This window comes from Haemorhous mexicanus, chromosome 3 (genome assembly GCF_027477595.1).
Source record: "Haemorhous mexicanus isolate bHaeMex1 chromosome 3, bHaeMex1.pri, whole genome shotgun sequence".
Taxonomy (NCBI): domain Eukaryota; kingdom Metazoa; phylum Chordata; class Aves; order Passeriformes; family Fringillidae; genus Haemorhous; species Haemorhous mexicanus.
Genome location: NC_082343.1, coordinates 99,584,222 through 99,604,400, shown reverse-complemented (window position 1 = coordinate 99,604,400; position 20,179 = coordinate 99,584,222). Strand labels below are relative to the sequence as shown.

At 39.1% G+C, this 20,179-nt stretch overlaps 1 protein-coding gene across 1 annotated transcript in view; it reads left to right on the top strand.

Moving 5' to 3' along the window:
• MYT1L (myelin transcription factor 1 like) overlaps positions 1 to 20,179 on the top strand; it is a 221,092-nt gene that overhangs the window by 185,991 nt on the left and 14,922 nt on the right. Inside the window, exons 15-17 of the mRNA XM_059842822.1 lie at positions 1,448 to 1,510; positions 6,204 to 6,287; positions 7,589 to 7,810. Coding sequence (XP_059698805.1) covers positions 1,448 to 1,510; positions 6,204 to 6,287; positions 7,589 to 7,810 — 369 coding nt within the window. The remainder of the gene's footprint in view (positions 1 to 1,447; positions 1,511 to 6,203; positions 6,288 to 7,588; positions 7,811 to 20,179) is intronic.

The following is a 20,179-nucleotide window of genomic DNA, read 5'->3' as shown; positions in this document are numbered from 1 at the left end:
TGTACAAAGACAAAGGAAGAGAGAAGAATTGTCAGTAAGCATGTTGTTCAGATTTCTTGTCCAAAGTGCACAGCCTTGGGATAGAGAAGAGAAACTTCAGTGTTGTAGGGAACCCCATAAGTTTTACCAGCTCACATCTGAGAACTGCTACCATATTTTGAGGCTTTCTATAGAATAACTGAACTGATCTGGATGAAGATTGTATGGAAACCTCATTGAATACATTCCAGTTTAATTTATGTCTTTCAATGTAGCAGTAACCATGTTTGAAGTTTGGCCCTGCTGAGCTCCTTCAGAAGTAGGTAATGCTTACTAGCTTAAATCAGCTGAAATTCAGCTTAATGGAACATGACAACTCCATAGCACTGACCTCTGAGTTGCCTAATTACTGATTTTAAAAAATGTTCAAGTGTCTGTAGAAACCTAGAGAAACAAAAGCTTACCTGTATGGACCAACTTTGAGGAAATCACATGTTAACTAAAGGGTGGAAGCCAAAGTCTGCATGAAGTCCTGATTCAAATAGTGGAAAAATTCAATGTTATGGAAATCTGATGTTTTAGAATGCAACATCTGAATTTGTGAGCAAGCTTTTTTGAATTTGAATGCTTTCTCCAAATATAGCTTTAAATAACATGGCTAAAATTCAAAACTCAGGCTCAAGAAAAGTGACTTTTTGGAATTCATGTAGCATTTGTCTGTTCAGTAAAATGCATATAAATTAATTCTTTGTCTTTTCTGTGATTTAGTATGGCAGTTCAAATACCAGATAATGATTTTACTTAGCATTATAATGTAGCTTTTTCTGTGATGATCGCAATCATCTTTGCAATGTAGAAAGATCCATCCATTTTATTTGATGGCTCTAATGTTGTTCCACTGTTAGAAATTCCACCGAGGGCTGTACCACTTCTGTCTGGTGCTGTAGCTTGGTGTTTGGCACTGTTTGGGTGGGTTGCCATCTCTGCAAGAGGCCAGCATTACTTCCCTGTCTTAGGCATTTCCTTTGCTTCATTGAGAGGTGAAGGGATCTCTTAATGGCACTGTGCAGTGGGATTAGAGCAATAGCTCCAGTGGAAAAGAAAATTACTCACGGCAATGTTAGCCACTACCTAAGCATACACCATGGGGATAGTGCATTTGCTGTCAACCCTACTCATTCCTGGTGCTGTAGGGATGTTGGACTGCTGGGAAATCTCCACTGATCTGCCAGTACTTGAGATATCCAGGAAGCACTGGAGTGGACAACTGAGGAGTAGCAAACAAAAACATGTTATGAATGAAAAACTATGTTTGTCCCTGGTGTAGGATTAAGCTCAGGTTTAGGTGGGTAGGGGTCCCAAAGGCTGGCACCTGAGGAAACAAGGATAAGCCAATTAATATTTTTAAATGGGCAGTTATAGCTTTCCTGTCAGTAACTGCTGGGTGTCTCTTCCTTTGTTATTCTAGGTGTCCCACTCCTGGGTGTGATGGCTCTGGGCATATAACTGGAAATTATGCTTCTCATCGAAGGTATGTAAAGACAAGGTTTTGTTATTTAAATCAAATAACTGCAGGGCGAGAAGGTGCCTCAACTGACCTAACTTCACTCTCTGAATACTGAAGCAGGATTGAGTGCTGCAGAGACATATGTTGGTCTAACTCATATTAGCCACTAATGAATAACATTTCTCAGCTTCAGGATGACTTGCTACCCAAATAGGTAGGAATATTTTTGCTAATATCTAGCAAAATCTTTATACAAAATAAATTCAGTTTATCTGTCTTCTCTAGTAGCCTGAGGAAGCAATTCAACATTCATGTTTCTGTTGCTTTACATTCAGAACAACTTAACTCTTCACAGTTTGGACTGAAATCCTACTCCTGCATCTTTTTCCCACAAACTGTATTTCCCAAATGTTCGTGTCAGTCTCTTCCAGACTCACTCCATATTCCTTGAAATGCAAAATTGGATCCTGTTCTTTACCGCCTCTCCCAGATGAAGCCTTATCAGCTTTTATCAGAGGGAAAAAGTACCTCTTTCATCTAATATGCACCAGTCTTGTTAGTACATTTCAGAAAAAAGTTTGGCTTGTTCTTAAATTGCAACACTTTGTATTACATCAAGCCAGAGGTATGGAAAAAGAAATTTATGGATGAAAGCTGCCTTAACTGTAACTTCACCAAGGGTCAAAAAATGCTTCTCATTTACTAATTAGGATATTGATCAATTATACTGTAGAGGCAATGGTGTAAATGCTTTGCAATTAGCAATTCCCCTGTGTTTAATTGAGAACTAAATCAGTAGAGGAGAGCTGTGCCATATTTTGTAAACATCTATCCACTGTTTAATCAAAGAATAATAGTGAATAATAGTGTAGGCTTGTGCTAGTAAAGACTCTTTACTCCCACATAGATGAGTACTGTTGAGGCTGGATATTTGCTTTCTTCACCAAGTCCCTGCAGTTTTACAATTGGCTGTAGCTAGTCAATACACAAGTTCCCAGTTTAAATGTTTTCCCACCAGAAGCAGCAAAGAGTTCAAAGTCAAAATAGAAATAAAATAAGAGATTGGGAGCATTCCATATTTAACGTGCTGCGAAAATGAAAGATCACAATATCAATTTCTGTAATGCAGTGTTAAACATCAAAAGTAAAAATAACATTATAAAGGAGAAGATATAAGTAATTAAAAGCACTTACATGATGCAGATTTGATCGCACTTTCAGAAGAATTGAAGGTCAAATTTAGAACTACATCTGACTGTATGTAAATTTATCAGCTACCATTCTACCAGCCTGTTATAACTCTATCCCAACTTCAGGGAAGCTATTTATGTGTTTGATCATCTATTTATCCAGAAGCAGGTGGGAGAGTGAAGATGCAGAAGAAAAGTGTTACTAAAAAGAAACCTAAAAGCTGTCAAGGTTGGTAGGGGAGAATCACTGAATGTTGATTCATTTTTTAAACCTTTTCCTTGTACGTTGTCTCCTGGCCACTAAAGGACTGGACCATGGGATGAATGGTGTTACCTGCTTTTGTCTGGAAATTCTTACATTCTTGTATTTTTGCAGATGACTGCTGGACCAAGTTTTCATTTGATTGTGCAGCATAATCAAGTACATATAAAGATATAAAGAGTTTTTCTACAAAACAAACATATCTGGAATTTGCTCAGTCCTTTGGGATTTAACACATGCAGCCTTTTGAAATGCCACCATGTCTATATTGGCCATGTAGCTCCTTAATTTCTCTTCCAAAAAGGCCTCTGGCAACCCCATGTCTTTGGCTGCCTGCAGGCACAGAAACACTGACATGTAGTCAGTGAAGTAACATTTTCTTTGCTTAAATCCACAGATGTCCTCAGGAGACCTGTCACATTTATACAGAGCCAACCTTACCCTGTTCAGATCACGATATCTGTCAAGGCCATTTCTGAGGTGGGAAGGCTGGCAAAATGAATGCTTTCAAAGGGCAGCAAACCAGTAGCCTAAATCTGGAGCTGTTAAGCATGGAAGACCCCACAGCATGTTGTCAGTTAGGCTTCCTAATTCCCAGACTGCAAATTAGCATTTAGCTCTGCCTGCATCTGAGTTAGCATTTTTGTTTGTATTTGACACCATCAGTTACAACCCTGTCAGTTTCAGAAGGAAAGGAATGACAGACTTCTCTCCTAAATGGCTGCTGATGTTATCACTGGTATTTAAAATGGCTGCTCAACAGCAAGCAATATGTGAGGCAGATTTAACTCTGCCGTAACTGCAGTTCCACAGAGCCCTTCAATTTCTGCAAGAAGTTATAGCACCGTGCACTGCTACTGAATTTCCCTATTTCTCTTTTGTCTTCATATATAATGAATTAAAGTCATAGAAAAATTAAGTAATATTCTTATCTTGTAATAGCTTTGGTTTTTACAGAATTAAAAAATTAAAGCAAAGGCTTGACATATGTTTTCTTGATGGATCCACGGTCAGAGGAAAAGTGAAATAATCACAGCCTCAGAAACTGTGTGTTGGAAATGTCTGTTTAGAGGACCTGAAAGGTCTTAGAATTTTCTAATAAATAGAAATAGATTAGAAAGTTTTGTTAGAGAGAGATGATGCACCAAAATACCAGTGAGTAGGTGATAATTAAATTGACTTAGTATGTAGAAAGCTTTAAATCATTAGTCAAGGCAGAAATTCTTTGTTCAGATTTTCTTACGAAAATATCATCTACAAGCATACCCATCTGTACACCTACTAAAAATAATACTGCTTTCTGAGGAATTCCTGTTAACTGTTTAGTTTTCAGATGCAAATTCTGATTATTCTCACCCAGTGAGTACAACTACTCTCAGAGATAAAGGAGGGGTATCTTTAACACCCATCCACTCCACTTTCTGCAGACCAGGTTGTGTGTCAGGCAGTGAACCAGCCTGTTCCTGAACAGTTCCCTTGCCCCAGAGCCAGCTTTCTCTTACTCTGAATCCCCCAGACTCTCTTCTTCCTACTTCTTTCTTACAGACAACATTATTATTTTTGAAGAAAACTGTTGTTAATTGGCACAGGCTTTCTCAGATTTAGTTTGTCCGCAAAGAACTGTGGTACTTTCATGTCCACTATGCAAGCTGGAACAAACAGCAGTTTGCTTTGAAAAGGAAAATGGTCAGTTACATTTAAAATGGAAAATGAAATGGGATGAGAGCACAGGTCCACGTATCAGAGTGCAGATGCCTATTCCATTAATGCTGACATGACCCCTGGCATGGCACTGACCCTGGGCAACTCAAGGTCTCACAGGCAATTCTAAGATATGATTTGGGACTCAGTGTGGTTCCAGATCATTCTTTACAAACAATGTGGGTGTAGCTGCCCTGCTTTACAGAGATAGAGAGCTTAGCTGTACAAATGTGAACTTTCTGGTCTTGGGTCAAAGCAACAGTTCTAGGTCCCTTCTGTTTAACACTATAGATGTAGCCGTGACATGTCACTGAAAGTTTCTAGATAATGTACTATGTCCAATGTCCTGTGCCAGCATTCCTCTCTTTCTTTAATTGACTTATTTATGTCTTTGCAGCATGTAAACTCTGGTTTTGTCTATTCTTCATTTTCTAACACAGAATTCTGTCTGTGATTGCATCACCTTTTTTTGTGCTTCTTCCCCTCAGTCCTCGCTGGTCTTGACAAGACAAAATAACTGAAAATTTTGTTACCATTCTTATTTTTGTTACCACTCTTGTCTTCTTTGCAAAAACAGGACCTACTACACAACACTCAAGTACCTTTCCTCATGCTGAAAACAAAAATTTAATCTTCTGTTTTATTTCTCTAGGAAAGTTTTTCTTTGGTGACACTTCTTTCTCTCTCGTGTCAACACTTGAAGGTGTTCTACCGGTGGATTTCTTTTTCAATGTGTATAGTTAAGGTGGAAATAACATTTAAATAGAGGACCAAGCATGATTGTTTTGATAGACATACTTGTATCCTCAGATAGCAGTAACCTAAAAAAATCTTTAAAAATCTCTTTATGTCATTGTCAAGTCTACTAAGTAGTTTCTATGATGAATTCTTCATATGCAAAGGGAAGATGAGCTTGTGTAGTTGAAAACAACATTCTCAGTCTTTAGTTAAATGTAACATGTAACTTTGTCTCTCCCAAGTCTTTTTGTCTGGGTGAATTCTGAGCACTTGAACCCCTTCTCTGTAAGGCATTGAAAGCTCTGAGCTCTGTCATGTTTTTATTCAATGTTTCTATAGAATTGTTATGTGATGTGTGGGAAAGTTTTATAATGTTACTAATGTGCTCCTGAGAGAAATCTTTAGTCCAACGAAGAGATACTCCTGGTTTTTCTATTCTTCCATTCCTTACAGACATAGGGGACATAATGTCTCTCAGCCCTGAAACACTGGCTTCTCTTCCTATTAAAGATGCCACTGCTGCTGCTGCTGAGTCAGCTGAAGGAGTTATTAGGCAGAGGGTTTAAGAGCTGCCTTCCCTGACTCCTGGGGGAGTTCCTGTGTGTGGTGTGCACTGCACTGGCAGTCCTGTCCTGTATCACAGACTCACACGCATGGATCCCCCCTTGTGTGGCTGCTGCAACTCTCCTTATTTATCCACCTGAGCTTTGACTGTGCAAACTAGACAGGATTGCCTATTTTGCCAGTTTCTTGGATAGAAAGCATATTCCTGTAAAGAGTACCCAAGAATGAGAAATTGCATTCTAAAATGTTTTCTTTTACACAGTCTTTCAGGCTGTCCACGAGCAAAGAAAAGTGGAATCAGGATAGCACAAAGTAAGGAAGACAAAGAAGACCAAGAGCCAATTAGGTGAGAACAAATATTGTCAAAGGGCCTTTGTTTTATAGGTCTTCTATATCTTCAGTGTTTTTTAAGGCATAAATGTTATTGTGTGATAGTTATCCAAGGGCACATTAATTTCTATGAGAAAATCTAGTTTCTGTGCTGATTGTTTCAGCAAAGGATACAGCATTAGCCAAGGATACAATCATCTGTAGTTTAGAAATAGTTTTAAATTCTTCATTTTCAAAAGAATAATCTGGAAATTAATAATCTGTTTGCATACTACAGGTGAACCATACATGCTAAATAAAGGTGGTTATAGGAATAGAGGATTGAGTGTTTATATGAGACTGCTGCAACCAATCTGTTCATGCAGTTTGCAAAAGAAACAAATGCCTACCTGTAGGTCTTGGTTTCTTCTTGCAAGGCACTCTGATTATCAGTGGCCACTGAACTTGGTGGATTTAGGACCGTTCAGGACCAGATCCTCAGCAGAAAATTTCAGGAATATTTTAGTTTGCAAACAGTGAAGTAATTGGCTTTTAGTTTAGACATCTGTTACGTAGCAACATATTGAAAAAAAAAACCCCATAATTTTCTTTAAATGTTTCACTTTGAAGATTCTAACTTTTTCCTTCTAACCTTGATTATTTGGTTTTTAGTATACAGAGTATACAGAGCAGTATATAGAGCAAATGTATGGGGAGATTCCCAACTAAGAAAAACCATCAGATGAATACAGAACTGCCTTCACTGGTCTCTGGGCTAGTTTTATATCATCACCCCTATTCAAAGAGTGGTTAAAGGAGCTCAGCATTTCTGATGAGGTGCTCTGATTACATCATAACTGTGTATACATGACACTTTCATGACTTCAGACAAGACTTCTTTGGGTTCCATACCTATAAATAAAATGTACCAAGGATTATACTAAGTAGTATTTTATGCTTATAAGGGTTTTATGAACAATTTTGCTGCTGGTCAGAGCTCAGTAGCAAATATTTCAATTCCCCTGTGATATTTACTGTGATAAACACCTGCAATTCAAATGCATGTCTCAGTCCTTTTGTTACAATTACATAATGTCAGCAGCTGTGACTGCATCTATTGGCTACCCTTCTTAGAATTTATCAGCGAAGGTTTTTTTCTCCAAATTGTAAAGTTGTGCTTGTAATTTTACCCACTACAGGGTATCTTGACTACTTTTGCAACCACAGTGCAGGATTATTCTTTCCTTTTCGTATCAGGTATATTTTGACTTTGTTGTAGAGGCTACCAGGTATATAATGGCAAGACAATAAAGTTTTTCTCATCTGTCTGCTATACAGATGTCCAGTTCCTGGCTGCGATGGCCAGGGTCATATAACTGGAAAATACGCGTCCCATCGCAGTGCATCAGGGTGTCCTCTTGCTGCCAAAAGGCAAAAGGATGGGTACCTAAATGGCTCACAGTTCTCTTGGAAGTCAGTGAAGACGGAAGGAATGTCATGTCCAACACCAGGATGTGATGGCTCAGGACATGTCAGTGGTAGTTTTCTTACTCATCGTAGGTAAGTAATTATGTTTTTCTCTTATGTTTATTATTTAAATCAGATTTAAAATACAGCTCTTTGTCATGGCATTTCTCTGTTCCTTTTGAGTTTCATTATTACATCAAAAAAAAATCTGCTTACGTGTAGTTGTCAGTAACTGGAAACCCAGACAGGCAACTTTTTGCATGCAGATAAAGACCTGCACTTGAATCCATAATATATAGAAAAGTTTAGGGGAAAAATCATGCATGAGAGTAACTGTAAATTCCTATTGCTTTATTGCATATTTCTGGACTTGGGGTAATTTTATATAATTAAAATTACCTTGGGGGTAGACATTGTGAGACATATCTGAGTCCACCTTATTTTCAGAGATGTCAAACACATTCTTGATTCTCAAACATCAGAGCATGGAACTGAAGAATATTAAGAAAGAGCTCCATAAAATAAAAGTACTTTTATTGATCTGGTAATGAACATGTTTGTTGAAAAAAATACATGTAGAATACAGAACATTATTTAAAACTAATTGAATGTAAATATTTGACAAAAGAAATACAAAGCTTGATTTTTCATATACTTGGCAAAAATACGAGAGCTTCAATGATAACATTTTTCATAGCTTGTAAAAGGAGGAGAAAGTGGCCAGTCTATTAGGGATAAAACCAGCTGCCATTTTAGATATTAGATTATGAAGAAACAAGGATTTTTTTGAGCTCTGGCTGGGAATCTAGGCCTGAAAATGACTATAATGTCAGAGCAAATTTCCTATTATATAATTGCTAATATAGAACTCTATTACTTCAAATATGTCAAGTTGATGTCCCTAATTTGTCAGCCTCTCCAGGCAGACCTCAGTTGAACTTCTGTACCCTTTAGTTAGCTAAACCAATTTGATCTTGTTTTGTAGTCAGTTCTAGATACAGAGGTGAAAAGTGTACCTGTAACTATTTCCTTTGAGTCTTTCTTTGACAATCCTTTGCAGCTTCACTCAGAAGCCTTATCCTTACTTCAGCCTCTCCAGACTTTGAGCACATAGTCCTATTTATTGTTTAGGCTCGGAGTTGTTTTTCTACTCAGTCTTTTGTGGTATCTACCATGAAGGAATTCTGGTCCTTGACCTGAGGTGTTACCTGAGTAGCCAAATGTATTACACAGACTGCAGCTCCCAGAGGTTTTAGGAAGCAGAACATACAAAACTGATCATTCATGCAGATACCACATGTGGCTTTAAGTTTCTGAATTTCAGTAAAATACCAGTATTAGTGTTTGTATTTCAGTTTGACTTTATTCATTATGGTGTAAGATTTATTTAACTTGGAGACATCTGTCATTAAATTTTTGAAATGATTTTACCTTTACTTAAAAGGTACAATATAATTACTGGGAGATTGCTTGCAAGAAGTATTCACATAGTAATTATGGTTTCAAGGAGAAAATTCTTGCAACAAGAATAACTAACTTCTAAAAGAAATGTACTGATACTAAGTTTAACAATTTAAAGGGAAAATTGTGGCTAGAGATTTTTTTTAAGGAATGCTTTAATGAAAAAAAAACCTAATACAGTAACCTAAATATAACATTTAGCTACTAAGCAACCACGTGTGTTTTTTAGTACCACTATCATAAGTAGAAACAGAGACTTGTAAATGGCTTACTTTATAAGATCAGTTTTTGGGCAAAAAGATCCATTGTTAGAGAAGAGTGCCACAAGATGAAAGGTTGCTTATAAAGACTGATGAAGTGGATTGATTCTACTTAATTGTCTTGATGTAACAAACAGCCAGTATTCTAAGTTGTGAGCAAATTGAACAACTTCTTGAAGCTTCCATATGCAGTGGTAATATTAATAACAAGCCATATTATTTTTAAAATATTACTAGTTCTTGTAGAATTCTTAAGGCACTTAAAAGTGGTTGGTTCATTTGCTCACACAAAGAAAAGCACATGGAGCCATTTTAGATACCTTTGGGTTACCTATATGGCCTCCAGCTGCTGCTCAGAAAGGTAGGTCAGTGTAATATTTATCAGCCTTAGAGATGAAATAGCATTTCATGTCTGTATATGGACAACTGACTCAAACTCTGAATGTAGGTCTGAACATCAGAACAGTTCACCTACCTTAAGAATCTGCTTGTACAAGATGTAGCATGCATCCACTTCCAGGATCAATGGGTCCTGGAGAGTTGTCCACTTCAGTGACACCGGCCTTAAATCAGTTGTACCATAAATGTCACTGAGTGTGTCTAAAGGGAGTGTTCTCCCCTGCCTACAAACAGATGCCTTTTGAAGTGTTCTTATGGCATGCAGTATAGCTGTACTGGGTTGGCCAAAATGACTGAAGACTTGTGATGCACTCCATTCTTTGATTATGAGAGCTGAGAGCTGAATGTGCCTGTCAGGGGATCTGCAGGGGCGTTGATCTTGTTAAAGGAACGGGCCCCAGAGCTCATGGCAGCTTTGACACATGGTCAAAACATGCAGGTGTTTAAACCCAGGTGTCATAATCTGGAGCTCAATCCCACCTAAATCATAGGCTCTCCATTTTCTTGCATGAGGATGAAATATTCCCTCACTTAAGCTGTATCCAGTCTAACAGACCATGGTCTCATCTTCTACTGCTAATAGCATTTTGCTATACAGCCATGGCTGTAAATCTCAAATTCTCCCCTTCTTAGGAGAAGCAATGCTATTCCAGTTACACAGTGAGACCAGATTTATGGACATTCTTTTGCAGGTAGAGCTGGTTTCAGCATGCATGGGAGGAAAGTAGGGCTGTGGCCTTTAACTGAGACAGTAAAAGCTTCTCAGGAAGGAGGAGTTAATATCTTTATTTTTGCCAGTACACCTTGCTGTAGTCCTGTTAGGATTTTTTTCCTGTCCAGTGGAAATATTTTACTATTGGCAGACTTCTCTAAGCATATAGATGCATTCATTGCATGTGTAGTTGTCCTTTATGTCTTCTCCAAGAATTTTATATTTTGCCATTTGTAGATAGCTGTTAATATGCTGTTATTTAAACAACTGTAATACTCTGGAAATGGCTTGTGAAAATGATGCCATCTGTTAAATATACATTAGGAAAGTTGTTTTTCAGGTAAAGATTTCTTAGAGGTCCTGTTGACATTGTACACATGAGATCATTGCACTGGTATCAGTGGGTACTGGAGATGATCCACAAGGGCTGGTAAATCAATAAAGACCTTCTCCGACTGGTATGTCTGGAATTTAAATGTATGCATATTCCTACATTCACACTTATGAAGCAGAATTAAATAGCCAATGAAAAAAGTCATAAATATCAGTGAATTTTGAATCCTACCCTATGATCAAAGGTTCCAACAAAGTTTCTGGTTTTTAACATTTCATTGCCTGTTCGCAGAAATGTCTGTGAGTATTTTATTTTGTGAAGGAGTTTGCATTAGAAAAGAATGGGAACAGAGAGTTATCAGGAGGGATTTGAAGCATAGGATTAAGTGGGCTATGCTTCAAAAAGGAGCCTCTGCTAGGAAGAGAGGCCAGTGTGAAATTAGGTGACCTATCAGCAGTATGAAAATGAATTGGAAGGCATGTAAGCATGGAATCAGTAGATAGATAAATTAAATAGGTTGTAATGAAATGTAAATTGCTTATTATAGTGTAGCTTTGCAGTTTAGTTCTTGAACAGACCCTTACATCCCCATATTTGATTTAAGAAGACTTTTATGGATGGCATCATTTCTAGTGCTGTGATCAGTGGGGACTTTCTCAGAATATACTTGGATTTAGCAACCCTGCTCCTTAGCACAGAGAGGGAATGTGCTTGTGCTGACTTCAGTGGAAATTACCTGCAGAAATTTTTCAGATCAAAAACTGTGTTCTTGCTCCCATCTTCAGCTCACTTCTGTTTACATCAGTGATCACCATTTCAAACACATTAATGTAGCTTTTAAGTTCCCTTTACTAAGGAGAACTGTGGTGATTTAACCCCAGTTGGGACCTCAGCCCCACAGAGTTGCTTCCTTCCTTCCAGCAGTATGGGGGAGAGAATCTGAAGTGTGAAAGTGAGAACAATTGTGGGTGGAGATTAAAAGTTAAAGAAAAAGCCACACTCACAAGCAAAACAAAACAGGGAATTAATTCCCTGCTTCCCATGGGCAGTCAGGTGTTCAGCCATCCCCAGGAGAGCAGGGCTCAAGTGGTGGTGTCTTGGGAAAACAAACACCATCACTCCAAATGTCCCCCCTTTTCTCCTCCTTCTTCTTCCCCCAGCTGTGTATATTGAGCATGACACCATATGTTGTGGGATATCCCTTGGGTCAGTTGGGATCAGCTGTCCCAGTTGTGTCCCCACCCAGCTCCCAACCTGTGCACCCCCAGCCCCATCAATGGTGAGGTGGGCTGAGAAGCAGAAAAGGCCTTGACTCTGTGTGAGTACTCCTCAGCAATAAGGAAAACATCCCTGAATTATCCATGCTGTTTCAAGCACAAATCAAAAGCACAGCCTCATACAAACTACTCTGAAGAAAATGAACTCTATTCCAGCCAAAGGCAGTACAAAAATATTTTAGTACAGCTGTAATATACAAGAGATGATCAAATTATTAGGGTTTTTTCCCATTACAAGCTAATGCTAAATTGAGATAAAAGCATAGAGAAGGGTGATTTTTCTTTTGTGAACCTGTATCCTTGCTGAGGACAGTAGGACTCCAAGATCCATAAAAACGTTTTTAGAGCAGGATTTGCATTTGAGCAGCAAGGGCATGCCACTGTATTTGCAAAATGTCTAGATGTGCTGGGGGGAAGCAACGGACATCATCTACTGCCTTTTCCCTTCTGAAGGAATGTATGTAGAAATTATCAAGTGGTTATGAGAGATTATTATATACAACACTTGTTACAGGCTATCCACTTTATCCCTAGGAAGGTTTGGTTAATGGTAAGGCTGTCAGAAAGCCCACAGGAAGTTCACTCAGTTCAGCTGTTACCACACATGCATGTCCTGAGGTGAAGGAGCACTGCCAGTGTTGTTTCCTTCAAAAATTCTATGTTGTTTGTAGCTCTAAGTTGCACAACTGCATTGCTAAGCAAGGGATCAGACAGATTATGAAAAGAGGAAAAGACCAAAAAAAAAAACAACCCAAAAAGAACATCAAGACAGGAGCTGCCCTCTGCAGCTGCTTTCTGGAAGCTGTCTGATACCTACATTCCCATGGATCCTCAGAGGACCTCTGCTCTGAGTTCTCAAACACTCAGAAGAGATGACAAATGTGAGGGAAGAAGGTTGGAGATGTAGATTTTTCATATGCAGATTCTTTTTCTCATTAAATATGCTTTGCTGGAAATAGATACTGCATAAAAATCCTCTGTGATCATCCTCAGCTTCTGAAGGGAAGATTTGCAAATACCACCTACAGTCAAACCTTCTGGTGCTCAGGACCATAGAACAGCATCTCACCCCAGTGTTTATCTGGGGTGGGTGCCCCCAAAGAGGCAGTAGCTCTGTAATGCAGATGCTTTTTAAAAAACAGGCTAGTGGCTGCAAATTTTCTCATAAGTTGTTGTAGAGCTTTCAGTATTTGCCTGAAGTCACATCCTGTCTTAACAGCAGCATTTCTCAGCTTCAGCATTTAAAAACATAAAAATACTTACTATTAAATATTATTATTAAAAATTTTATAATTATAAAAATTACTTATCATTAAGAGCAGTGGCTCTCCAGCCTGTCCACATCTTTTTGCATAGTGTGAACTTAAACCGAGCACGGTGTTCCAGATGTGGCCTGACAAGCACTGAGTGGGACAATGACTTCTGTGTCCCTGTGGAGATGCCCTTGTTGATGCAGCCCAGTGCCCTGCTGGCTCTCTGTGCCACAGCAGCACCACTCACACTGAGCTTGTCATCCCCAGGAGCCCCAGGTCCCTTTCCACAGAGCTGCTGCACAGACAGGTAGGTCCCAGCCTGTGCTGTGCTCCTGAATATTTTCCCAGGTGCGAGACATTACACTTGTTTTGGTTGAACTTCATAAGGCTCTTGTCGGCCCACCCTCCCAGCCTATCCAGGTCTTCCTGCAGCATGACTTCTGCTTCCAAAGAGTTCACTTCCCTACTCAGTTCGGTGTCATTGTCCAGCTTCATCAGGATACACTTCATCCTGTTGTCCAGATCACTTACAAAGATTGTAAACAGGGTTGGCTCCAGTGTGGATCCCTGGGAGACAGGTTGTGGTGGGTTGCCAGTTTGTAAAGGAGCTGTTTACCACCATCCTGTGTACAGCCTTGGGAGGTTGCTGTTTACCACCCACTACACAGACCGCTTGTCCAGACCATTACACTTCTCTGTATGAGGCAGCCATGGGAAACCATCACAAAAGCCTTGGAGAAATCCAGGTAGAGAAATCCAGGTCCACTTGTAACCCCCCTCCCCAAATCAACCAAGCAGGTGACTTTGTCACAAAAGTCAAATTTGCTTTTGCAAGTTTGTTAAGCACATCTGGCCCTTGGTGAATTCTGTGCTGGCTTTTCCCAATCATGTGATAGACCCCAGGAGGATTCATTCCATAACTTTCCCAGAGACTGAAATAAGGCTAAAGAGCCTGTAGATCCTCCTTTAAGCCCCTCTTGATGGTGGGGTTCCCACTATCTCTCTTCCAGTTTTCTGGGATATCCCCTGATTGCCACAATTTCTCAAAGAATATGAAGAGGATTATGAAGAGTGTCGCAACAACATCAGCCAGCACTCCTCACACCCTCAGGTGGACAATGTCAGGGCTCATTGATTTGTAGTGCCAAGCTCCTGTAACAGTTCAGCTGCAGCTCTTCCATCAGTGATGGTCAGTCTATGTTTGCATCAACCCAGAGTTTTGCTCCCAAGGTCTGGGGCCCAACAGTGTTGGTAAAGACAGATGTGGAGGAAGTGTCAAGAACTGCTGCCTTTTCTGCATTGCTGGTGACTAATTCACCTCTCCCATATAATAGGGTGCCAATATTTTCCTTCTCCTTGCTCCCTATGTACCTAAACAGCCATTTCTTGGAGTTTTTTACATTTCTATAGCCAGTTTCATTTTGAGCCGAGCTGTTGCTATTCCAGCTGCATCTCTGCATTCCCTAGCTACAGCCTTGTCATTCCCAGTAGTATTTGCCCACACTTCCATCTCTGGTTCACTTCTCTTTTGGTTTTGAGCAGACCCAGAAGCTCGGAGTTAAGCCAGTTGCAAGCATCCTTTAAAACACAAAGGATCCAAACTGCCAGCTGAATTTTCAAGGTGCCCTAAGCTTCCAAAATACCCTATTTGTAAGGAGTTTGTGTCCAGCAATATCTTTTGAAAGGTGTTCCTATGTTGTGCACTGAAAGTATGCGGAGAAAAATCTTTTTTTTTTCTCTTTATGAAACATAAATGTTGTCAAACTCCAGATTTGTAAGAAGCTTTGAATATGCAATGCATTGAAGTATTTGATTGCATCTATTTCTAGCCAGGTCTCTTGTCAGGTCAACTCTTGTCCATGCTTTTATTTGTTGCTACAGTGAGTTGACAGAGTGCCGCATTTGTGTCAAAATTAATTCACTCTTAGTTCTCACTTTTTTACTTTTTCTTTGGTAGGCTTTTTAAGTTGTTTAGGGTGTTTGTTCATTTGGTCTTAATCTGCCTGTCTCCTTCCTGTCATTGATTTATTTTGCTGTTTCCTATCTCTTAGTTTTTCCTACAAGCAATTCCTACATTGCAATTCAGCAGGAGAACATCATACATCATTAAGAGTATAGAAGAACTAACCAAATTCACTGCATTTAACAGCAGCTACAACTGACAATGATAAGCATCATCATGATGGCATCATTAAAAGATGACAGACGTGGAAGTGTGTTGATATTTCCAAGAAGACAAGGAAAGAAATGTGGCAATTAAATTTAATAATATTATACATAAAGAAAAAAAAAATTAAAGTCTGTGTGATGGGTGCTGCAGTGCAAAGGATTTTTTGCTTAGTAATTTTGTGTTGACCTTAAAGGAAAAGGGTCTTCCTAAACCACTTTTCGACATCTTCCTCTTCCCATCCTCATTCTCTCCTTCAGTGGTGTTCTGGCCCCCTTCCCTTCTCAGTCCCTGTGGCTCCTGTTGAATCTTCTTACTTCTGAGCTGCTCAGTCCCCTGCATTTGCAGTAGTTGGTGCACTGGCAGAACAGGACAGGCAGTCTCAGGTGTTGCTTCCAGCAAACATTCTTCTCCTGCAGGCCCTACAGCCCTGAGCAGGGCTGGTGGAAGGGAGGGCTCCCACTTGTACACACAAAGTACGTGGAGGGTCTGGTGCTAAACACTAACTCACATCCACTTAGCATGTTCTATGGACAGTCTGTCAGAGGCTTATAGCTCTGCCCAATCTACTTTTGTTTTCATGAAGACAGCAGAATGCATCTCTAAACTCAGAGCAACGCCCCATGAAACATCATTTCTTGCTCCAATTCATGGACAGTTAGAGTTATTCCTGGAATTATTTGGACTTTTTTGTTCTCCTCAGCAGGACAAAATAACATATATGGACAAAACAGTGGTATAAAAGTATATTCTGAGAAATATTTATATTTTTCCTATGACATTTGAGGGAAAAAAAATGAGCCTGGCCTGACAGTTACCGCTGAAGATTTCAGTCAGATCAGTTAAAATTTGGCGAAAGTTACAAGTGACTCAATGCAGAACCTGGTTGTTGAAAGAGTTAGGCCCTTTGCAAGTAGTTCTGCCAGCTCTTTTCATTACAAGCTGGAAGAAAGATGGAATAGCATTTTAATCAAATGTACCATTTGTTAAACTGGAAGGCTCTTGATAGTAAGATAATGTAAAAGGACTTAAGAGGTTTACTTACCATGGGAAAGTCACAGACAAAATAATATGAAATCTGTATTAGAAAAATCAGACTGCATAATATAAACTAGAAAAACCATTTTGCTCAGCAGACCTGACAAATTACAGCAGACAGCAATTGTACAGGTGTTTGCAATGTGACACCTTCTTGATTTCAGGCACTTAGCAGAAGCTGTCTGGTTATAAGTCTGCTTGTCCTCATTCCAGACATAGCTCATAAAAAAGCAGAGAACAGAGAATGGCTTTTTAGATTTCAGGAGGGATGAATTTTTCTTTTGAAATACATTTTTTTTCCTTGCTGTCTATACAAAGTGTTCAGAGAAATTGTGCTTCATTCTAAGTGCCAAAGTGAGCTGTACTTGATCACTAAATAGATCACATGAATTTTTCAGCCACCTAAGAGCACTAATCAGAGGTGTGTAGCTAAACATACACCTTACCTTTTTATACCCTGGGAAGTCTCAACCTTTCTTCCTATTCAACAGCCCAGTAAATCCACGGGTCTTCAGGTCATCTGTCCTGTTGTGGGCAGTCCCCTGACACGAGAGAGGCTGATAAGCTCTGCAGAACCCAGCCCCAGCTCCTAGGGCACTCAGTTGTGCCCCATTAAGTACATGGCTTAGTGCTGGGGCCACCTGTAAGTCATGTAATATGCTGCAGTGGGTACTCACTCTCCAAAGAATAAATGAGAGTTTTTTTAACAGTTGTTACACATTGGGCAGGAGCCAAACCTCTTCCCCCATCAGGGATGATACCGGTCAAAGCTCATTAACACATGTGAGAAGCCCACCCACAAAGCCTCTTTGCTGACTAAGCAGCCTTAGTTAACCAAATATGATGTAAATTTGCCAAGGGACTACTGTGCCCAACTGAAGGGCAACTTTGGCAGTGCTCTTACAGTTCCAGCATTTCAAGAGTCATTAATCCCTTTTCTGGTGTATATTTATGCCCCAGGGGGATTCCTTTCAAATTGAGTCTGCTCTCAAGGCTTTCTCTCTCAGCTTTGCCATGTTAACATTTCTGCATAATTCCTATTTTTGTTTTTCTTACCTGATGCCTGCTTTGTTCTTTTGTTATGAGGGATAGGCATAATTAAACTAAAAACTACCTTACCTTTTATATCTCCAGTAAAAAAACCCAAATACCTTCTTTTCTTCTGGGTGGCCATTCACTCTCTCTTGATGTCCATTTGGTGCCTCTTACTGACCAGATTTTAATCCTAATTCAACCCTCTCCTCACCAAAATAAGAACATAGTTCTTTCCAGTTTTTCTGAAACAATGATCGGATATTATTAAAATAATTTTGAAAAGTTTGCATTTTATTTTCATCATAATGGCTATACTTTTTTATGGCCATTTGGATAGTGGTTTGATTTTTCTTACTTCTGAAGCAAAGATTTATTTAAACAGAATAAAATCTCAGCTACTTTCTTCAGCACCTTTGGAAAAACAACTTGAATTAGGAGCTGTCACTTTCCACATTACATCAAGCTTTTAATATTTTTAACTTAGATTTCCCTCCTGAATCAAAATTGAACTTTTTCACAGCAAGCATTCAGGTGTGAGTTGTAAATGAACCCAAAGAAGTTGTAAATGCACCAAAAAAAACCCCCAGAAATCCCAAAACACCAACAAATCTGCAAAAAAACCCCAACCAACCAACCAACCAACCAACCCAACCCAACCCAACCCAACCCAACCAAACAAAAAGCTTTAGCCAAGAAACAAGACTTATAAAGGGCCACATTAATAAAAATTGTTCTTTTCCAATGAAGAATTCTGAAACTGAGCTGAAGAGGTGATTTTTTTCTGACACCCAACACCACACAAAGGCAGCTGGGACTGTGTGGGGAGAAGAGATTCCTCTGTGAGTCACAGCAATCACCATGAAAACTAAACTGCCTTGTTTGCAGAACCTCTCTCCTGGATTCCCTTTGCTTCACATCTCAGTAAGAACCTGGGGAAAAGCCTATCATCCTTGAATGTAAATAAAAATGAGTGCTGGTTTAGGGAGAGTTCCTTTTATCTCTGCTGGAGTTGTGCATAGACTATTTCATCCTTTAAGGTGCATAGTAGAATTTACTCATGGGAATAAGGAAGTCACTAAAGCTGATACCCTTCAACATAGAAAAAAAAGAGTGGTTCATGGATTTAATATTAAACTAAGGAATGGGCTACTTTGATCTCTGAGTTTGATCTCTTAACTTGAACTTCAAACATTAGCAAATAGTTGAGGAGCTTAGTCAAAGTAAGGTTTCAGCCATTAACAAAATAAAACAGTCATTCTCACTGTGATCTGTATTTCCCTGAATTTCAAAAGGATTTACATCTGGGGCTTGTTTTGAATATATCTCTAGTTGAAAGAGGTCCCTTGAAAGTGACTTGTTCCTTCCTCTCCTCTATAGACAATGCTATTTTTAATAAACAAGACAAGTGTTTCATTTTCTTTTTGAAAAATCATTGTGGTAGTGAACCTATAAACATCTTGAAGGGTTCATAAAATTTGTCCTCAGGATGCTTTTTGGGTACTACAGGTTGAGGCTGTGGTTTCTTTATACTCTCTTATTTCTTTCTTGGTAATTTCAACACTTGACATACCAAATATAAAAGTTGTGGTTTATTTGACCTTTATCTCCTCCTTTCCCATATACCTACTTCTCTGATTGGAAATTGTTTTCTTCACTTGAAAAGCCAAGTGCAAAGCTCCAGCTTCAAGAGGGACTAAACTGCATCTGTCTACTGAGGGAAAAAATGTATTTGACACACAGCTGGAACCCAGATAATTGCTCCACTTGATCAATGGTCCTTCACTCTGGTGGCCTCTGTTGTTTGCATCCCTGAAGACAGTGCAATTACATTCTTGAAACAGTTCAGGATTTTAGCCCATATTTATTTAATCTAAATTTCTTGATCATTTATTTAATTTCAATTTCTTGATAAATGTGCACTGAACACTCCCTAAAAACTCCTTTAAAACTTTTTCTCCCATTAATTTTCTTTTTTTTTTTTTTTGAACAAATTTCACCCTATTTCCAAATCCACTGAATATATGGCGAAGCGCTGGTTGCAGTAAGATAACCACAGTGCTAAACCAGAAATAAAATTCATTCTTCACCTTATATTCAACTCTAATAGATACGATCACCATACAATCTTTATAGTATTTTGTAAGTTATGGCAGAGGGTGGTTTTCAAGAATGATGTGCTAGACAATACTTTTCTTTCTCAAATTAGAGGTTAGGCCCAACAGTAGAAATTTATCAAGAGCCAAGACACATTGCATCCCAGCAAAATAAGGTGTTGGTGGTCATCAGGTCGTTGATACAGCAGAGACTCACAGCTCTTGGTGAACCAGAAACTCAGAGGGAGTTCAGGGTTAGTTGCTGGTGCTTCTCACAGCCCTACCAAAATGCTGTGGCTTCAAGCCCTGTGGCATCCAGAGTCTGACAGAGATAATTCCTGGTTTGGTACATTTATACCAAATATAAACCATTTATACTGGAATTTATTACAGCAGTACCCCAGCAATGTTGTTAGAAAGCCTAACTCATTTT